Genomic DNA, 19,790 nt, shown 5'->3' with positions numbered 1-19,790 from the left:
TTTGACCTAGTCACAAGTTTCAACATTTGGCAAGATTGGTCCCTCAACTTAAATCGGGTGCGGGAATTACCTAACAAGATAATTCAAACGCATATTAACGAGATGTGTTATAAACATCTAACGGAACTTAAATAGTTAAACGGAAAAGTTGACGGAAAAAGGCGGGATGTTACATTGTATTGTATTTTGGAATTTGTTTTTGTGGGTATCACAAACAGAAAATCGAAAACATGGAGGATAACATAATAGTAGATACAAATACAACAATTACGGTGGATCGGATATCACAGCTTCCTGAATCAATCGTCCATCACATACTCTCTTTTATAAATTCTCCAAGAGACCTTGTTCGAATCAGCGTATTGTCTAAAGAATGGTTTGCTATAACGGCTTCCCTCCCATATCTAGAGTTCAATATTCATCATTTTTATGCAACAAAACCATACAAGAGGAACGTTTTTTTCAACTATGTTGCTTATACCATTTCCAGATTTCGCAATCAAAACTTCTACCTGCACACTTTCAAGCTTATCGCAGAACTTCGTGAGTCTAGAGACGTAGATACGATCGACGAATGCCTTGGATTAATACTTAAGAAATGTTTGCAAGTTTTGGTAATAGATGTCGGTAGAATGATATACGTAGCTAATCGGATGCCAAGGTACCGTTTACCTGACATACTCTTATCTATCTCTTCTTTAACATCTTTGACAATAAAGCAATGTGATCTGCCTTCATCTTTGATTATTGATGGAGTCAAGTTCAAGTCTTTGAAAGTGTTGGAACTTGTGGGCGTCCGTATAAATGAGGAAATGATCAACTATCTAACCACTTGTTGTCCTCTTCTTGAGAGATTATATGTGTTATGGTGTGATGGTTTTACTAAATTCTGTGTTTATGGGAATCAAAATCTTCGAGAAGTTTGGATTGAATATGGTATGGAAGTGAAGAGAATAGATATTGAAGCTCCGAATCTATCTCATCTTTTCATATTTAAATGGTGTCAAACTAGGGATCCATGTATGAACTTGGCAAAATGCAAAAAACTAACTACATTGATTTTTACCTATCTGAATACAAAATTATTATCTGAATTTTCAACCAGATTCCCCTTCATCGAGAATTTGATTTTGTACAATCCCATAGGTTGCAACAACTTGACGTTTTCAAGTGACTCGTTGAGGACATTGGCGCTATATTCACGATGTAAATTAGAAAATATTAAGATTGATGCCCCTAAGTTGCTTTTCTTCAAGTATTCTCATCCTCATAGTTATTCAATGTCTAGTCATTTGGTAAGAAATTCAACTGAGTTGAAAACACAAAAGCTTATGGAATGTTACCCTGGTGATGATGTTGGGAGTCTTTGGTTCCAGCAATTAAGGGGATTTTTTGACAAGAACAATGGATTCAAAGTTCTAAAGTTACATATAAGCGCGGTATCTACCTATATACATCATCTAATCATGTTTTTCTATTTTGATTTAGGAAAATGATATCAATTAATCCCAACTTTATTTTGTATTTACTAATTGTCTTTGCAGAGTTTCGTAGATGTTGTGGAACTGATTGGGATTAAGTCGCCACCTTATGAGATTGAGCATATAGTACTAGAAGTCGACACCATAAAAGAATTATCTGTTTATGTAGCTGTTTTGGATGCTGTAGTTTGGTGTTTCCGTCCTGGATCTCTAACTTTAACATCAAAATTCGCTTTCATTAACTTTGAAGAACGGAACCATATTGTCAAGGTATGAGATATGTTACAATATGTATTGCTCATCGTTGAATAATATCTATGGTAACCATCACAAGATTACTTGGTGTTTGGGTTCTTGATATCCTGATAAAGGTCTCATTTAAACCTCCCTAGTAGTATATCTTTAGGTGGCTAGCTAGGGAAAAGGGTCAGAAACGGCCATGGAATACATTAGTTAGGCCGTGTACATGTGTAAATTACTCTCATTTTCTGGTACACTTAACAGGATAAACCTTATACATTTACCCGTTTTGAATATATTCTTGATCACAAGGATGATCCATTAAACATGATTCATAAATAATAATAAAAACCCTTATTTTTTGTTTTTTAGTTAACATATGACAAGCTACTTCAACAAGAAGATGAAAGCCAAACTAATATTCAGATTGTGTTGTCATCTACTTCCAAAGCTGAAAAACACTTCAGTTCCTTGACTTCATTGTTAACAGCATTACCTAGTGATCAACTAACACAAACAATTACCTTCGTCAAAGTAAAAGGTACACTATCTTTTTTATCAGCTTATCTCTATTCACATGTGCATTAAGCATGGAACTTTATAAAATTTTCGATACTTATTTAGTTTGAAATTTATTTTTTTTGTCCGAGAATGAAGAAAAAAAATTAACTTTTTGATTTATATTACAGATGTTACGTATTTTACATAAGCTGCCCATTTTGGTCAATCTCTATCCTACAACTTTCAATTCTGTGAAGGTTGCACAATACATTGAGCTGATTAGACTTCTTCTACAGTTCGGTGTCCTGCCTGCTTAAGAACTCATTTAGAGACTATGCTGATTAAGGACTTCTTCTACAGTTGTAATATGCTGCAGAGTATACAAATGCTCTACATATTTTGTGCCTTTTTATGTTTACACTTGTTATGATGGTCTTGAAGTTACACATGATAAATGTTTATATACTGCACATATTCAGCTTTATTATTCTTTTAGTTCGGCTAATGTGTTTTTTAAAATGAATGAATGCCTCTGTTTTGCTCAATTGTAAGTTCAAAACAGAGTTGCCTTCGGTTGGAGTGAGTTCAAAACAGAGTCACCTTCGGTTGGAGTGACACCCAAATACATGAACAACGTTTTTTCAAAAATGAATGAATGCCTCTCTTTGGTCACGTCTTAAGTTGCTCAGTTGTAAGTTCAAAACAGAGTCACCTTCGGTTGGAGTGAGACACAAGTTCACGAACGAAGGTAACAAAATTTAAGAAATTGTGAAATACAATCAATTAAAATATTATTCAACAAGAAGAGTAACTTTCTAACTCGTACGTTCAAATGATCGATTGAGATTGAGATTTTGTGAAAATGTTTTCAAACCTTCAACTTTATTACTTTTTTAATTCTACTATTCAATTGAGATTTTGTGAAAATTTTATCGTTCTCAAGTTGATGAGGTGCGTAGACATTAACAATGAAAATGTTCGATTGAGTGGGATGGTATTCCATCATTGATGCTAGCCAATTCTGATTCTTCCAATGATCGATAAGAGACTATTAAGGACTTCTGCTGTAGAAATCATTTAGAGACTATTAAATTTGAATCATTTTGCAGTATATATAATTCATCGTACGTATATTCTGTTTTTCTATGTTTACACTTGTGATGATAGTCAACTTTCACATAACAATGTTTTCAAACTTCAACTTTATTACTCTTTTGATTCTACTATTTAGCATATGTTTAATGTTTACTATAAGCAAAATGAATGACTCTGTTTGGTCGAGTCTTACGTTACTCAACTGTGTTGTCAGTTGGAGCGGGAATATGGTACACGAACAAAGTTAAAAAAAAAAATACCGAGATTTTTTGACACACATTTAACTAAAACATTACTCGTAATAGACAAGAGCTGTAACCCTTCAAACTCATTACTCCATTCCAAAAACCTCAAGTCAACATAACCGATACACAAACAACTAAAATATCAAAAGTTATAAAAGCTTAACAAATGTAACGTTTTCTCCTTTTCACCAATTCACAAACAGGTAAAATATCAAAAGTGAATGTATAAAAGCTTAACAAATGTTACGTTTTCTCCTCTTCACCAATTCAGTTTATAGTTTCCCTGGTCAGTGACGGAATTTGGACATCACTTATGGGGGCCAAAAAATATATGATTGTTTGAATCGCTATATATGTTTTTTGGGTAAAGGGTTACCCCGGTAAATTTTATTAAATAATAAAAAAGAATGATGACAATACAAAGCAAGAGCAACAGGAAAAACCCTGAAGCAAAAAAAACGGGCCAGCTACAAGAACTAAAAAGACTCATAGCAAAACAAAGACAAACATAGACCCTTAACAAGGAATCTGCCATGTCGACTTCAGCATATCAACTCTTGCTGAATCTTTGAACTTGATAGACATAAGTTTTAGGCGAACTGTACTGAATATATCCTCGAACAACTTCACTTCCGAGCTGTGAGACTTTTTAAATATCCGGTTATTCCTCTCTTGCCATATAAAGTACACAACAGCGCCAAAGACTAGCTTAGCAACCACCATACTAGAAACATTTCTAGCAGCCGCAGCCATCATAGAACAACAGATAGCTTTCCAATTCGATACCGCAGGTAAATAAGTCAACGCAGCCATCTTTTTCCAAACTATGTTCGCATAGTTGCATTCAAAAAATAAATGCTCGTGGGAATCAGGGCAAAGTTTACAAAGAGGACAAATAAGCAGCATATTATGAATCTCCCAACTCTTTAATTTGTCTTGAGTCTTTAATCTTTCCCCCATGAGAAGCCAAACAAGAAAAGCATGTCTCAGCACACACTGCGAATACCAAACAATCCGGAACCAATTGACAGAATTTGATCTAGGACGAATGGCATCCCAAACCAGGTTTACTAAAAAATTGCGAGGCACATTATCAATCCCACGCCACATAATCATATCAGGATGAGTAGAGACAATAGGCACACTAAGTTGGCTAAGTAAAGGTTATTTTACAATCCATGAAGATGGCCAGACCCAATTCGTACCACTAATTAACTCACTCACCTTCTTTGTCAACCCCATAGATTGAATGTCACTAGCAGAAACAATAGAGTCCAGACGACCCAAATTACTCCACGAATCAAACCATGCAGATGTAATGTTACCATTTCCAATTTGATGAACAAAAAATTGTTTTATAACTGAATGAATACGCAACAATTTCCTCCAACTCCAACTTGCATTAGCAGTAATCGGAACCTCCCAAAAATGATGTTTCGCTAAGCGGTAAGTATGAATCCATTTAACCCATAGGGTTTGCTTATGACTAAGGATAAGATATATATGCGAGGTCATTAGAGCAATGTTCCAATACTTTAGCCGCTTTATACCTAAGCCTCCTTCATTTTTCGGCTTGCAAACATCATCCCATTTAACTTTTGCCTTACCTCTTTTCATCTCGCCCTGACACCATAAAAAACCTCGAAGAACCTTCTCAATTTCATTAATAGTAGTATCCGGGAGAATGAAGACAGATCACCAATAGATTTGCATAGATGTGAGAACAGAGATCATAAGTTGAAGACGACCAGCAAATGACAGATATTTGTTCTTCCAATCATCAACCTTGTGCTTTACCCGTTCAACCAAAACCTTGCAGTCTCTATGCATAAGGCGTGAAGAAACAAGCGGGACACCAAGATAACGAACCGGCAACTTTCCTTCCTCAAATGGTAAAATATCCAAAATAAGTGTTTTCATCGAGGAAGGGACATTGGCAAAAAAAGCAGTGCTTTTTGGTAGGCTAGGAACCAAACCAGAACACCGCTTAAACTCTTCCAACGAGTCGCGAATAACCGTCACCGAAGCAGAATTTGCATGAGAGAATAAAAAGAGATCATCCGCAAAGCAAAGATTAATAATCTTGAGTTTGTCACATTTAGGATGATATTTGAATCCCTTTGATCTTCGAATATTCCTCATGAGCATCAACGAAAGAACTTCCAATATAAATCCTATATATGTTAGGCTTTGAAATCATTATTCGTTTAAACAAATTAATTTAAAATAGTTTTCAATATAAATGATTCAGTCTTATTGAAGACTTAGAATAGGTTACAGAGAATTAGAGAGTAACAAAAATATAATAATGATAATATAAAATGAAGGAAGAAAAATAAATTAAATAAATAAAATAAGGCATATGCAAATAATAGCTCGCGTTTACTTTATCCTTCGGGTTACACATTTATGTATAATGGAGGCAGTGAACGGGAACTGTCTGTAAACTGTCAAACACCTTTTTGAGTTGATCGAAAAGAAGGTTTTGGTGCACAAGATAAGTTTACAGGTGATGATGATATGGTTGATATTTGGGAGATGTTTAGCTACAACTTAAAAGGTTGTTATAATGTGATGGATCGGGTGGGTGGATTTCACGGTTTCCAATGAAGATTATGTCCATCAATAGTTGCGGGTCAAAATTGTTTTGGAAATGTAAATGGATTCGAGAATTATAAGTATATCTAATATTCAATTTCTTGGTTATAGGAATCTAAGATGACACGGTTACAAATGTCATGATTGAGATCTTTATGGGGGAATCATAATTTTGATTATGTGTTAAGCTTGGCGAGGGGTTTCTCGAGTGGTATCATCTCCATTTGGAATCCCTCTGTTTTCTTGAAAAGTAATCTTTAGTGTGACGATCATTTTGTATTGTTAAAGGTGTTTGTATTTGAGAAGACTTGGAGGTGTATATGGTTAACGTGTATGTGCCTCAACATCTAAATGAAAAATTAACTATGTGGCAGAAAATTTCAAATTTCATGACAATGATGTGGGAGATTACATTCTTTTTGGTGATTAGAATGCGGTCAGAGTTGAAGGTGAACGTTGTGGCACGGATTATTGTGTTATTGAGGTGGGTCATTTTAATGATTTATATTGATATTAATATGCTTTATGATTGTGGTTTGCAGTTTACATGGAGAAATAAGGCCGGTAACAAATTCAGTAAACTTAATCGTTACTAAAAATGTTCTTGATAGTGTAGAGAAGATATCAATGGAGCTGTTCTTCAGCTAGTTATTCGGATCACTCTCCTATAATTCTATTTCAAGACAAGGTGGATTTCGGTCCGACTTATTTTAAAATATTCGATTCTTGGTTTGCTAGAGAGGATTTTGACTCTACTATTCGAATGGCTTGGGGTATTGTCAATGTTGATCCGAATTTTGTGTCACTTCTAAGTTTTGCATGTTGGAGTAACATCTTAAACAATGGATTCATAACTCACGGGCAAATGAATCTTCACATTTGAAAGAGGTGGTTAAAAAAATTGAGGAGCTCGATGTTATCATTGATGAAGGAAATGCAGATATGGTTAGGATGCTAAATAATATGTTTCAAGAAAGAGACGTTTCAAGAAAGAGAAGAGATATCGAAATTCGCCTCCATTGATTTGTTGCAAAAATCGAGAATTAAATGGGATGTTGAGGGCGATAAAAACTCGAAATTCTTTCATTGCTAACTCAAACAAAAACGAAGAATTCAACAAATCCAAGGCTTGATGGTTGACGGTACATGGATTGTTAATCCGGGGGCTAAAAAGAATCATTTTTTTAATTCTTCAAAACCAAATTCGATGAGTTTCACATAGGTGCTGATTTCATTAATATTAATCCTCGTGTTATGTTAAGATGTTGATGAAGCACAAAATTTACAATGTGAGTTTGAGGACATTGAATAAAACAGGAGGTATGGGAGTGTGGTAGCTCGAAGGCACCAGGTCCAGGTCCTGACAGTATTTCTTTCCGTTTTATCAAACAATTTTGGGATTTGTTTTCAGTTTGATATTTGCAAGGACATTCGGAATTTTTTTGTGACATCCACCATGCAATGAGGTGCGAATTCTGCATTGTATTCCTTAATTCTGAAAGACAAGAATCCGGTTCTTATCACAAATTTTCGCCCGATATCATTGGTTGTTTTTTTCTACAAAATTGTTACTATACTTCTCACTAATCGGATGCTTACAGTAATCGATATAACCATAAGTCCAGCGCAGTCCGCATTTATTTTGGGACGGCAGATTTTAGACGGTCCTTTAATGTTCACTGAGATCATGTCTTGGTATAAAAAACTGAGCCTAAAAATGCGTCTATTTAAGGTTGATTTCGAGAAGGCATATGACTCGGTGAATTGAGACTATTTATTTTTCATGTTATCATCGTTAGGTTTTGACCCTGTTTGGTGTAGATAGATTTTGGGGTGCGTACGGAATTCCAGAACGTGTGCTTTAGTAAACAAGAGCCCGACAGGAGAGTTATCTATTGAAAGAGGGCTAAGACAGGGAGACCCTTTAAGCCCGTTGCTTTTTATTATAAACATGAAAGGTCTTCACTTAGCGTTTCGACGAGCCATGTAGAGTAATTTCATTAAAGGCTTTTAGGTTGGGGTGACAACGTTCGACTCTCTCATTTTCTATATGCTAATAATGTTATTATGTTTTCGGATTGGAATTGACACAGGCTAAATCATATACTTCGTATTTGATAATGCTAAAAACGAACATATATTTCATAGCATTATTCCTCAAGAAAGACAAGCTTTTAGTTGCAATTGTTCTATTTACAAGTGATATTCGTTTAAATAATAAAAGGTGAAGATAAAAGACAGATTCGACGAATTGAAGACGCAAACGACCAAAAAGCTCAAAAGTACAAAATACAATCAAAGAGGTTCCAATTATTGATAAGAAACGTCTCGAAATTACAAGAGTACAAGATTCAAAACGCAAAGTACAAGATATTAAATTGTACGCAAGGACGTTCGAAAATCCAGAACCGGGACCAGAGTCAACTCTCAACGCTCGACGCAACGAACTAAAAATTACAAGTCAACTATGCACATGAATATAATATAATATATAATTAATTCTTAAAATTAATATATATATTATATTATATTTAAAAACCGTCGGCATAAGAAAACAAGCTCATGTGAGCTGTAAATAGAGGCCATGCGATCGCATGGCCTGGAGGAAGAAACTGAAATGTCCCGTTCTTATTGATTAAAAACGTTCCATATTAATTGATTTCGTTGCGAGGTTTTGACCTTTATATGAGACGTTTTTCAAAGACTGCATTCATTTTTAAAACAAACCATAACCTTTATTTCATAAATAAAGGTTTAAAAAGCTTTACGTAGATTATCAAATAATGATAATCTAAAATATCCTGTTTACACACGACCATTACATAATGGTTTACAATACAAATATGTTACATCGAAATCAGTTTCTTGAATGCAGTTTTTACACAATATCATACAAACATGGACTCCAAATCTTGTCCTTATTTTAGTATGCAACAGCGGAAGCTCTTAATATTCACCTGAGAATAAACATACTTTAAACGTCAACAAAAATGTTGGTGAGTTATAGGTTTAACCTATATATATCAAATCATAATAATAGACCACAAGATTTCATATTTCAATACACATCCCATACATAGAGATAAAAATCATTCATACGGTGAACACCTGGTAACCGACATTAACAAGATGCATATATAAGAATATCCCCATCATTCCGGGACACCCTTCGGATATGATATAAATTTCGAAGTACTAAAACATCCGGTACTTTGGATGGGGTTTGTTAGGCCCAATAGATCTATCTTTAGGATTCGCGTCAATTAGGGTGTCTGTTCCCTAATTCTTAGATTACCAGACTTAATAAAAAGGGGCATATTCGATTTTGATAATTCAACCATAGAATGTAGTTTCACGTACTTGTGTCTATTTTGTAAATCATTTATAAAACCTGCATGTATTCTCATCCCAAAAATATTAGATTTTAAAAGTGGGACTATAACTCACTTTCACAGATTTTTACTTCGTCGGGAAGTAAGACTTGGCCACTGTTGATTCACGAACCTATAACAATATATACATATATATTAAAGTATGTTCAAAATATATTTACAACACTTTTAATATATTTTGATGTTTTAAGTTTATTAAGTCAGCTGTCCTCGTTAGTAACCTATAACTAGTTGTCCACAGTTAGATGTACAGAAATAAATCGATAAATATTATCTTGAATCAATCCACGACTCAGTGTATACGTATCTCAGTATTGATCACAACTCAAACTATATATATTTTGGAATCAACCTCAACCCTGTATAGCTAACTCCAACATTCACATATAGAGTGTCTATGGTTGTTCCGAAATATATATAGATGTGTCGACATGATAGGTCGAAACATTGTATACGTGTCTATGGTATCTCAAGATTACATAATATACAATACAAGTTGATTAAGTTATGGTTGGAATAGATTTGTTACCAATTTTCACGTAGCTAAAATGAGAAAAATTATCAAATCTTGTTTTACCCATAACTTCTTCATTTTAAATCCGTTTTGAGTGAATCAAATTGCTATGGTTTCATATTGAACTCTATTTTATGAATCTAAACAGAAAAAGTATAGGTTTATAGTCGGAAAAATAAGTTACAAGTCGTTTTTTTAAAGGTAGTCATTTCAGTCGAAAGAACGACGTCTAGATGACCATTTTAGAAAACATACTTCCACTTTGAGTTTAACCATAATTTTTGGATATAGTTTCATGTTCATAATAAAAATCATTTTCTCAGAATAACAACTTTTAAATCAAAGTTTATCATAGTTTTTAATTAACTAACCCAAAACAGCCCGCGGTGTTACTACGACGGCGTAAATCCGGTTTTACGGTGTTTTTCGTGTTTCCAGGTTTTAAATCATTAAGTTAGCATATCATATAGATATAGAACATGTGTTTAGTTGATTTTAAAAGTCAAGTTAGAAGGATTAACTTTTGTTTGCGAACAAGTTTAGAATTAACTAAACTATGTTCTAGTGATTACAAGTTTAAACCTTCGAATAAGATAGCTTTATATGTATGAATCGAATGATGTTATGAACATCATTACTACCTTAATTTCCTTGGATAAACCTACTGGAAAAGAGAAAAATGGATCTAGCTTCAATGGATCCTTGGATGGCTCGAAGTTCTTGAAGCAGAATCATGACACGAAAACAAGTTCAAGTAAGATCATCACTTGAAATAAGATTGTTATAGTTATAGAAATTGAACCAAAGTTTGAATATGATTATTACCTTGTATTAGAATGATAACCTACTGTAAGAAACAAAGATTTCTTGAGGTTGGATGATCACCTTACAAGATTGGAAGTGAGCTAGCAAACTTGAAAGTATTCTTGATTTTATGAAACTAGAACTTTTGGAATTTATGAAGAACACTTAGAACTTGAAGATAGAACTTGAGAGAGATCAATTAGATGAAGAAAATTGAAGAATGAAAGTGTTTGTAGGTGTTTTTGGTCGTTGGTGTATGGATTAGATATAAAGGATATGTAATTTTGTTTTCATGTAAATAAGTCATGAATGATTACTCATATTTTTGTAATTTTATGAGATATTTCATGCTAGTTGCCAAATGATGGTTCCCACATGTGTTAGGTGACTCACATGGGCTGCTAAGAGCTGATCATTGGAGTGTATATACCAATAGTACATACATCTAAAAGCTGTGTATTGTACGAGTACGAATACGGGTGCATACGAGTAGAATTGTTGATGAAACTGAACGAGGATGTAATTGTAAGCATTTTTGTTAAGTAGAAGTATTTTGATAAGTGTATTGAAGTCTTTCAAAAGTGTATAAATATATATTAAAACACTACATGTATATACATTTTAACTGAGTCGTTAAGTCATCGTTAGTCGTTACATGTAAGTGTTGTTTTGAAACCTTTAGGTTAACGATCTTGTTAAATGTTGTTAACTCAATGTTTATAATATCAAATGAGATTTTAAATTATTATATTATCATGATATTATCATGTATGAATATCTCTTAATATGATATATATACATTAAATGTCTTTACAACGATAATCGTTACATATATGTCTCGTTTAAAAATCATTAAGTTAGTAGTCTTGTTTTTACATATGTAGTTCATTGTTAATATACTTTATGATATGTTTTCTTATCATAGTATCATGTTAACTATATATATATATCCATATATATGTCATCATATAGTTTTTACAAGTTTTAACGTTCGTGAATCACCGATCAACTTGGGTGGTCAATTGTCTATATGAAACATATTTCAATTAATCAAGTCTTACCAAGTTTGATTGCTTAACATGTTGGAAACATTTAATCATGTAAATATCAATCTCAATTAATATATATAAACATGGAAAAGTTCGGGTCACTACAGTACCTACCCGTTAAATAAATTTCGTCCCGAAATTTTAAGCTGTTGAAGGTGTTGACGAATCTTCTGGAAATAGATGCGGGTATTTCTTCTTCATCTGATCTTCACGCTCCCAGGTGAACTCGGGTCCTCTATGAGCATTCCATCGAACCTTAACAATTGGTATCTTGTTTTGCTTAAGTCTTTTAACCTCACGATCCATTATTTCGACGGGTTCTTCGATGAATTGAAGTTTTTCGTTGATTTGGATTTCATCTAACGGAATAGTGAGATCTTCTTTAGCAAAACATTTCTTTAAATTCGAGACGTGGAAAGTGTTATGTACAGCCGCGAGTTGTTGAGGTAACTCTAGTCGGTAAGCTACTGGTCCGATACGATCAATAATCTTGAATGGTCCAATATACCTTGGATTTAATTTCCCTCGTTTACCAAATCGAACAACGCCTTTCCAAGGTGCAACTTTAAGCATGACCATCTCTCCAATTTCAAATTCTATATCTTTTCTTTTAATGTCAGCGTAGCTCTTTTGTCGACTTTGGGCGGTTTTCAACCGTTGTTGAATTTGGATGATCTTCTCGGTAGTTTCTTGTATAATCTCCGGACCCGTAATCTGTCTATCCCCCACTTCACTCCAACAAATCGGAGACCTGCACTTTCTACCATAAAGTGCTTCAAACGGCGCCATCTCAATGCTTGAATGGTAGCTGTTGTTGTAGGAAAATTCTGCTAACGGTAGATGTCGATCCCAACTGTTTCCGAAATCAATAACACATGCTCGTAGCATGTCTTCAAGCGTTTGTATCGTCCTTTCGCTCTGCCCATCAGTTTGTGGATGATAGGCAGTACTCATGTCTAGACGAGTTCCTAATGCTTGCTGTAATGTCTGCCAGAATCTTGAAATAAATCTGCCATCCCTATCAGAGATAATAGAGATTGGTATTCCATGTCTGGAGATGACTTCCTTCAAATACAGTCGTGCTAACTTCTCCATCTTGTCATCTTCTCTTATTGGCAAGAAGTGTGCTGATTTGGTGAGACGGTCAACTATTACCCAAATAGTATCAAAACCACTTGCAGTCCTTGGCAATTTAGTGATGAAATCCATGGTAATGTTTTCCCATTTCCATTCCGGGATTTCGGGTTGTTGAAGTAGACCTGATGGTTTCTGATGCTCAGCTTTGACCCTAGAACACGTCAAACATTCTCCTACGTATTTAGCAACATCGGCTTTCATACCCGGCCACCAAAAATGTTTCTTGAGATCCTTGTACATCTTCCCCGTTCCAGGATGTATTGAGTATCTGGTTTTATGAGCTTCTCTAAGTACCATTTCTCTCATATCTCCAAATTTTGGTACCCAAATCCTTTCAGCCCTATACCGGGTTCCGTCTTCCCGAATATTAAGATGCTTCTCCGATCCTTTGGGTATTTCATCCTTTAAATTTCCCTCTTTTAAAACTCCTTGTTGCGCCTCCTTTATTTGAGTAGTAATGTTATTATGAATCATTATATTCATAGATTTTACTCGAATGGGTTCTCTGTCCTTCCTGCTCAAGGCATCGGCTACCACATTCGCCTTCCCCGGGTGGTAACGAATCTCAAAGTCGTAATCATTCAATAATTCAATCCACCTACGCTGCCTCATATTCAGTTGTTTCTGATTAAATATGTGTTGAAGACTTTTGTGGTCGGTATATATAATACTTTTGACCCCATATAAGTAGTGCCTCCAAGTCTTTAATGCAAAAACAACCGCGCCTAATTCCAAATCATGCGTCGTATAATTTTGTTCGTGAATCTTCAATTGTCTAGACGCATAAGCAATCACCTTCGTTCGTTGCATTAATACACAACCGAGACCTTGCTTTGATGCATCACAATAAATCACAAAATCATCATTCCCTTCAGGCAATGACAATATAGGTGCCGTAGTTAGCTTTTTCTTCAATAACTGAAACGCTTTCTCTTGTTCATCATTCCATTCAAATTTCTTCCCTTTATGCGTTAATGCAGTCAAGGGTTTTGCTATTCTGGAAAAGTCTTGGATGAACCTTCTGTAGTAACCAGCTAGTCCTAAAAACTGGCGTATGTGTTTCGGAGTTTTCGGGGTTTCCCACTTTTCAACAGTTTCTATCTTTGCCGGATCCACCTTAATACCTTCTTTGTTCACTATGTGACCGAGGAATTGAACTTCTTCCAACCAAAATGCACACTTTGAAAACTTAGCGTACAATTCTTCCTTCCTCAATACTTCTAACACCTTTCTCAAATGTTCACCGTGTTCTTGGTCATTCTTTGAGTAAATAAGTATGTCATCAATGAAAACAATGACAAACTTGTCAAGGTATGGTCCACACACTCGGTTCATAAGGTCCATGAACACAGCTGGTGCATTAGTTAAACCAAATGGCATGACCATAAACTCGTAATGACCGTAACGTGTTCTGAAAGCAGTCTTTGGAATATCATCTTCTTTCACCCGCATTTGATGATACCCGGAACGTAAGTCAATCTTTGAATAAACAGACGAGCCTTGTAGTTGATCAAATAAGTCGTCGATTCTCGGTAGTGGGTAGCGGTTCTTGATGGTAAGTTTGTTCAACTCTCGGTAGTCGATACACAACCTGAATGTACCATCTTTCTTCTTGACAAACAAAACAGGAGCTCCCCACGGTGATGTGCTTGGTCGAATGAAACCACGCTCTAAAAGTTCTTGTAATTGGCTTTGCAGTTCTTTCATCTCGCTGGGTGCGAGTCTGTAAGGAGCACGAGCTATTGGTGCAGCTCCTGGTACAAGATCTATTTGAAATTCAACGGATCGATGTGGGGGTAATCCCGGTAATTCTTTTGGAAATACATCGGGAAATTCTTTTGCAATGGGAACATCATTGATGCTCTTTTCTTCAGTTTGTACTTTCTCGACGTGTGCTAGAACAGCATAGCAACCTTTTCTTATTAGTTTTTGTGCCTTCAAATTACTAATAAGATGTAGCTTCGTGTTGCCCTTTTCTCCGTACACCATTAAGGGTTTTCCTTTTTCTCGTATAATGCGAATTGCATTTTTGTAACAAACGATCTCCGCTTTCACTTCTTTCAACCAGTCCATACCGATTATCACATCACAACTCCCTAACTCTACTGGTATCAAATCAATCTTAAATGTTTCGCTAACCAGTTTAATTTCTCGATTCCGACATATATTATCTGCTGAAATTAATTTACCATTTGCTAATTCGAGTAAAAATTTACTATCCAAAGGCGTCAATGGACAACTTAATTTAGCACAAAAATCTCTACTCATATAGCTTCTATCCGCACCCGAATCAAATAAAACGTAAGCAGATTTATTGTCAATAAGAAACGTACCCGTAACAAGCTCCGGGTCTTCCTGTGCCTCTACCGCATTAATATTGAAAACTCTTCCACGGCCTTGTCCATTCGTGTTCTCCTGGTTCGGGCAATTTCTAATAATGTGGCCTGGTTTTCCACATTTATAACAAACTACATTGGCATAACTTGCTCCGACACTACTTGCTCCGCCATTACTCGTTCCGACACCATTTGTTCCTTTCGTTCTATTAACCCCTGGTCCGTAGACCTCACACTTCGCCGCGCTATGACCATTTCTTTTACACTTGTTGCAAAATTTGGTGCAGAACCCCGAGTGATTCTTTTCACACCTTTGGCATAGCTGCTTCTGATTGTTGTTGTTGTTGTTGTTGCGGTTATTATTGTTGTTGGGATGATTGTTGTAGTTGCTGTTGTTGTTGTTGTTGTTGTTGGGCCGTTTGTTGTAGTTGCGATTGATGTTGCGATTGTTGGGATAATTGTTGCGATTATTGTTGTAATTGCTGTTGTTGTTGTATTGGTGATTCTTATCACCGTTTTCCTCCCACTTTCTTTTGACTTGCTTCACATTGGCCTCTTCAGCAGTCTGTTCTTTAATTCTTTCTTCAATCTGGTTCACTAGTTTGTGAGCCATTCTACATGCCTGTTGTATGGAGGCGGGCTCGTGTGAACTTATATCTTCTTGGATTCTTTCCGGTAATCCTTTCACAAATGCGTCGATCTTCTCTTCCTCATCTTCGAATGCTCCCGGACACAATAGGCACAATTCTGTGAATCGTCTTTCGTACGTGGTAATATCAAATCCTTGGGTTCGTAACCCTCTAAGTTCTGTCTTGAGCTTATTGACCTCGGTTCTGGGACGGTACTTCTCGTTCATCAAGTGCTTGAATGCTGACCATGGTAGTGCGTACGCATCATCTTGTCCCACTTGCTCTAGATAGGTATTCCACCATGTTAACGCAGAACCTGTGAAGGTATGCGTAGCGTACTTCACTTTGTCCTCTTCAGTACACTTACTTATGGCAAACACCGATTCAACCTTCTCGGTCCACCGTTTCAATCCGATCGGTCCTTCGGTTCCATCAAATTCCAAAGGTTTGCAGGCAGTGAATTCTTTGTAGGTGCATCCTACACGATTTCCTGTACTGCTAGATCCAAGGTTATTGTTGGTATGTAGTGCAGCCTGTACTGCGGCTATGTTTGAAGCTAGAAAAGTACGGAATTCCTCTTCATTCATATTCACGGTGTGTCGAGTAGTCGGTGCCATTTCCTTCAAAATAGTTAAATGGAACAAGTTAATCATACAGAATATTAAGAGTAGTTAATAGTATTTCGTAGCATAATATGAACTCATTTATAAAAGCTTTTTCTTCATATTAGCGTTTTATAAGTTTAAATTCGGGTAGTACCTACCCGTTAAGTTCATACTTAGTAGCTAATATACAATTCAACTACTACAATTCTATATGAAAAACTGATTATAATAATATTTCGCGTTCAAACTTTTATACAATATTTTACAAACTTACAATACCGCTTATTTTACATAAAGCATGAAATATAGCACACAATAACTTTGATACAAGATAGTTGTGAAGACAATTCTAGCTAGTACACAAGTCGTTCAGCAAAGGCAATAAAGACACGTAATTCATACGTCCAGAAACAAGTCATGCATTCTGGTTTTACTAGGACTACTTCCCATCCTTGGTCTTGTGCAACATAACCGTTATGGCCGTTGATAAGACAGCGTGTTGTAACGTCATCAAAGGGACGAGGGTTACGTAATGTCCAACAGTCCCGTAATAATCTAAAAACCTCATTTCTTACCCCAATTACCGACTCCGTCACTTGTGGAAACGTTTTGTTTAATAGTTGTAGCCCGATGTTCTTGTTCTCACTTTGGTGAGAAGCGAACATTACTAATCCGTAAGCATAACATGCTTCTTTATGTTGCATGTTAGCCGCTTTTTCTAAATCACGAAGTCCAATATTCGGATATATTGAGTCAAAATAATTTCTTAACCCGTTGCGTAAAATAGCATTTGGGTTCCCCGCAATATATGCGTCAAAGTAAACACATCGTAACTTATGGGTTTCCCAATGTGATATCCCCCATCTTTCAAACGAAAGTCTCTTATAAACCAAGACATTCTTGGAACGTTCTTCGAATGTCTTACAAACTGATCTCGCCTTAAATAGTTGTGCCGAAGAATTCTGGCCGACTCTAGACAAGATTTCATCAATCATGTCTCCGGGTAGGTCTCTTAAAATATTGGGTTGTCTATCCATTTTGTGTTTTTAAACTGTAAAATAGACAAGAGTTAGTTTCATAAAAAAAATACTTATTAATACAAGCAATTTTTACATATATCATAAAGCATAAGAACACTATATTACATATATTACACCACACGAATACAACTATCTTATTCCGACTCGCTCGTTTCTTCTTCTTCGGTTTAGGTTCGTTTTGCCAAGTTTCTAGGGATATATGATGTTCCCCTAATACGAGCCGTCGTTGTCCACATTGGTTTAGAAAAACCTGGTGGTTTAGAGGTTCCCGGGTCTTTGTTACAACTTAAGGACTTCGGGGGTTGACGATACATATAAAGTTCATCGGGGTTGGAATTAGATTTCTCTATTTTTATGCCCTTTCCCTTATTATTTTCTTTTGCCTTTTTAAATTCAGTTGGGGTAATTTCTATAACATCATCGGAATTCTCGTCGGAATCCGATTCATCGGAGAATTGGTAATTCTCCCAATATTTTGCTTCCTTGGCGGAAACACCATTGATCATAATTAACTTTGGTCGGTTGGTTGAGGATTTTCTTTTACTTAACCGTTTTATTATTTCCCCCACCGGTTCTATTTCTTCATCCGGTTCCGATTCTTCTTCCGGTTCCGATTCTTCTTCCGGTTCCGACTCTTCTTCCGGTTCCTCTTCGGGAACTTGTGAATCAGTCCACAAATCATTCCAATTTACATTTGACTCTTCATTATTATTAGGTGAGTCAATGGGACTTGTTCTAGAGGTAGACATCTATCACATAATATCAAACACGTTAAGAGATTAATATATCACATAATATTCATATGTTAAAAATATATAGTTTCCAACAAAAATGTTAAGCAATCATTTTTAAAGAAAACACGGTCGAAGTCCAGACTCACTAATGCATCCTAACAAACTCGATAAGACACACTAATGCAAATTTTCTGGTTCTCTAAGACCAACGCTCGGATACCAACTGAAATGTCCCGTTCTTATTGATTAAAAACGTTCCATATTAATTGATTTCGTTGCGAGGTTTTGACCTTTATATGAGACGTTTTTCAAAGACTGCATTCATTTTTAAAACAAACCATAACCTTTATTTCATAAATAAAGGTTTAAAAAGCTTTACGTAGATTATCAAATAATGATAATCTAAAATATCCTGTTTACACACGACCATTACATAATGGTTTACAATACAAATATGTTACATCGAAATCAGTTTCTTGAATGCAGTTTTTACACAATATCATACAAACATGGACTCCAAATCTTGTCCTTATTTTAGTATGCAACAGCGGAAGCTCTTAATATTCACCTGAGAATAAACATACTTTAAACGTCAACAAAAATGTTGGTGAGTTATAGGTTTAACCTATATATATCAAATCATAATAATAGACCACAAGATTTCATATTTCAATACACATCCCATACATAGAGATAAAAATCATTCATACGGTGAACACCTGGTAACCGACATTAACAAGATGCATATATAAGAATATCCCCATCATTCCGGGACACCCTTCGGATATGATATAAATTTCGAAGTACTAAAACATCCGGTACTTTGGATGGGGTTTGTTAGGCCCAATAGATCTATCTTTAGGATTCGCGTCAATTAGGGTGTCTGTTCCCTAATTCTTAGATTACCAGACTTAATAAAAAGGGGCATATTCGATTTTGATAATTCAACCATAGAATGTAGTTTCACGTACTTGTGTCTATTTTGTAAATCATTTATAAAACCTGCATGTATTCTCATCCCAAAAATATTAGATTTTAAAAGTGGGACTATAACTCACTTTCACAGATTTTTACTTCGTCGGGAAGTAAGACTTGGCCACTGTTGATTCACGAACCTATAACAATATATACATATATATTAAAGTATGTTCAAAATATATTTACAACACTTTTAATATATTTTGATGTTTTAAGTTTATTAAGTCAGCTGTCCTCGTTAGTAACCTATAACTAGTTGTCCACAGTTAGATGTACAGAAATAAATCGATAAATATTATCTTGAATCAATCCACGACTCAGTGTATACGTATCTCAGTATTGATCACAACTCAAACTATATATATTTTGGAATCAACCTCAACCCTGTATAGCTAACTCCAACATTCACATA

General features: G+C 35.4%; 2 protein-coding genes across 2 annotated transcripts; one reads left to right on the top strand and one right to left on the bottom strand.

Annotated features, from left to right (window-relative positions):
- Positions 1-230: 230 nt before the first annotated feature.
- On the top strand, positions 231-1,496 carry LOC139863876 (F-box/LRR-repeat protein At5g02910-like). The gene has a single exon (XM_071852478.1). It carries the CDS (start codon positions 231-233, stop codon positions 1,494-1,496), a length of 1,266 nt encoding a protein of 421 aa, XP_071708579.1.
- Positions 1,497-4,078: 2,582 nt separating this feature from the next.
- Positions 4,079-5,704, bottom strand: LOC139863875 (uncharacterized). The gene is made up of 3 exons (XM_071852476.1): positions 5,288-5,704; positions 4,787-5,185; positions 4,079-4,558 (listed from the first exon to the last, which is right to left on the bottom strand). The coding sequence occupies exons 1-3, from the start codon at positions 5,702-5,704 to the stop codon at positions 4,079-4,081; spliced, it is 1,296 nt and encodes a 431-aa protein (XP_071708577.1).
- Between the last annotated feature and the right edge of the window lie 14,086 nt (positions 5,705-19,790).

The sequence above is a fragment of the Rutidosis leptorrhynchoides genome, chromosome 8 (genome assembly GCF_046630445.1).
Source record: "Rutidosis leptorrhynchoides isolate AG116_Rl617_1_P2 chromosome 8, CSIRO_AGI_Rlap_v1, whole genome shotgun sequence".
Lineage (NCBI taxonomy): Eukaryota > Viridiplantae > Streptophyta > Magnoliopsida > Asterales > Asteraceae > Rutidosis > Rutidosis leptorrhynchoides.
This window is presented reverse-complemented; position numbering and strand designations above follow the sequence as displayed.

Excerpts from the sequence above, each read along its gene's own strand:
- LOC139863876 (XM_071852478.1), top strand. The coding sequence starts at position 231 with ATGGAGGATAACATAATAGTAGATACAAATACAACAATTACGGTGGAT.
- LOC139863875 (XM_071852476.1), bottom strand. The coding sequence starts at position 5,704 with ATGAGGAATATTCGAAGATCAAAGGGATTCAAATATCATCCTAAATGT. Across the intron at positions 5,186-5,287 it reads GTCTTCAACTTATGATCTCT|GGCGAGATGAAAAGAGGTAA; the intron begins GTTCTCACATCT and ends TTATGGTGTCAG. Across the intron at positions 4,559-4,786 it reads CTATGGGGTTGACAAAGAAG|TGTGTGCTGAGACATGCTTT; the intron begins GTGAGTGAGTTA and ends TGGTATTCGCAG.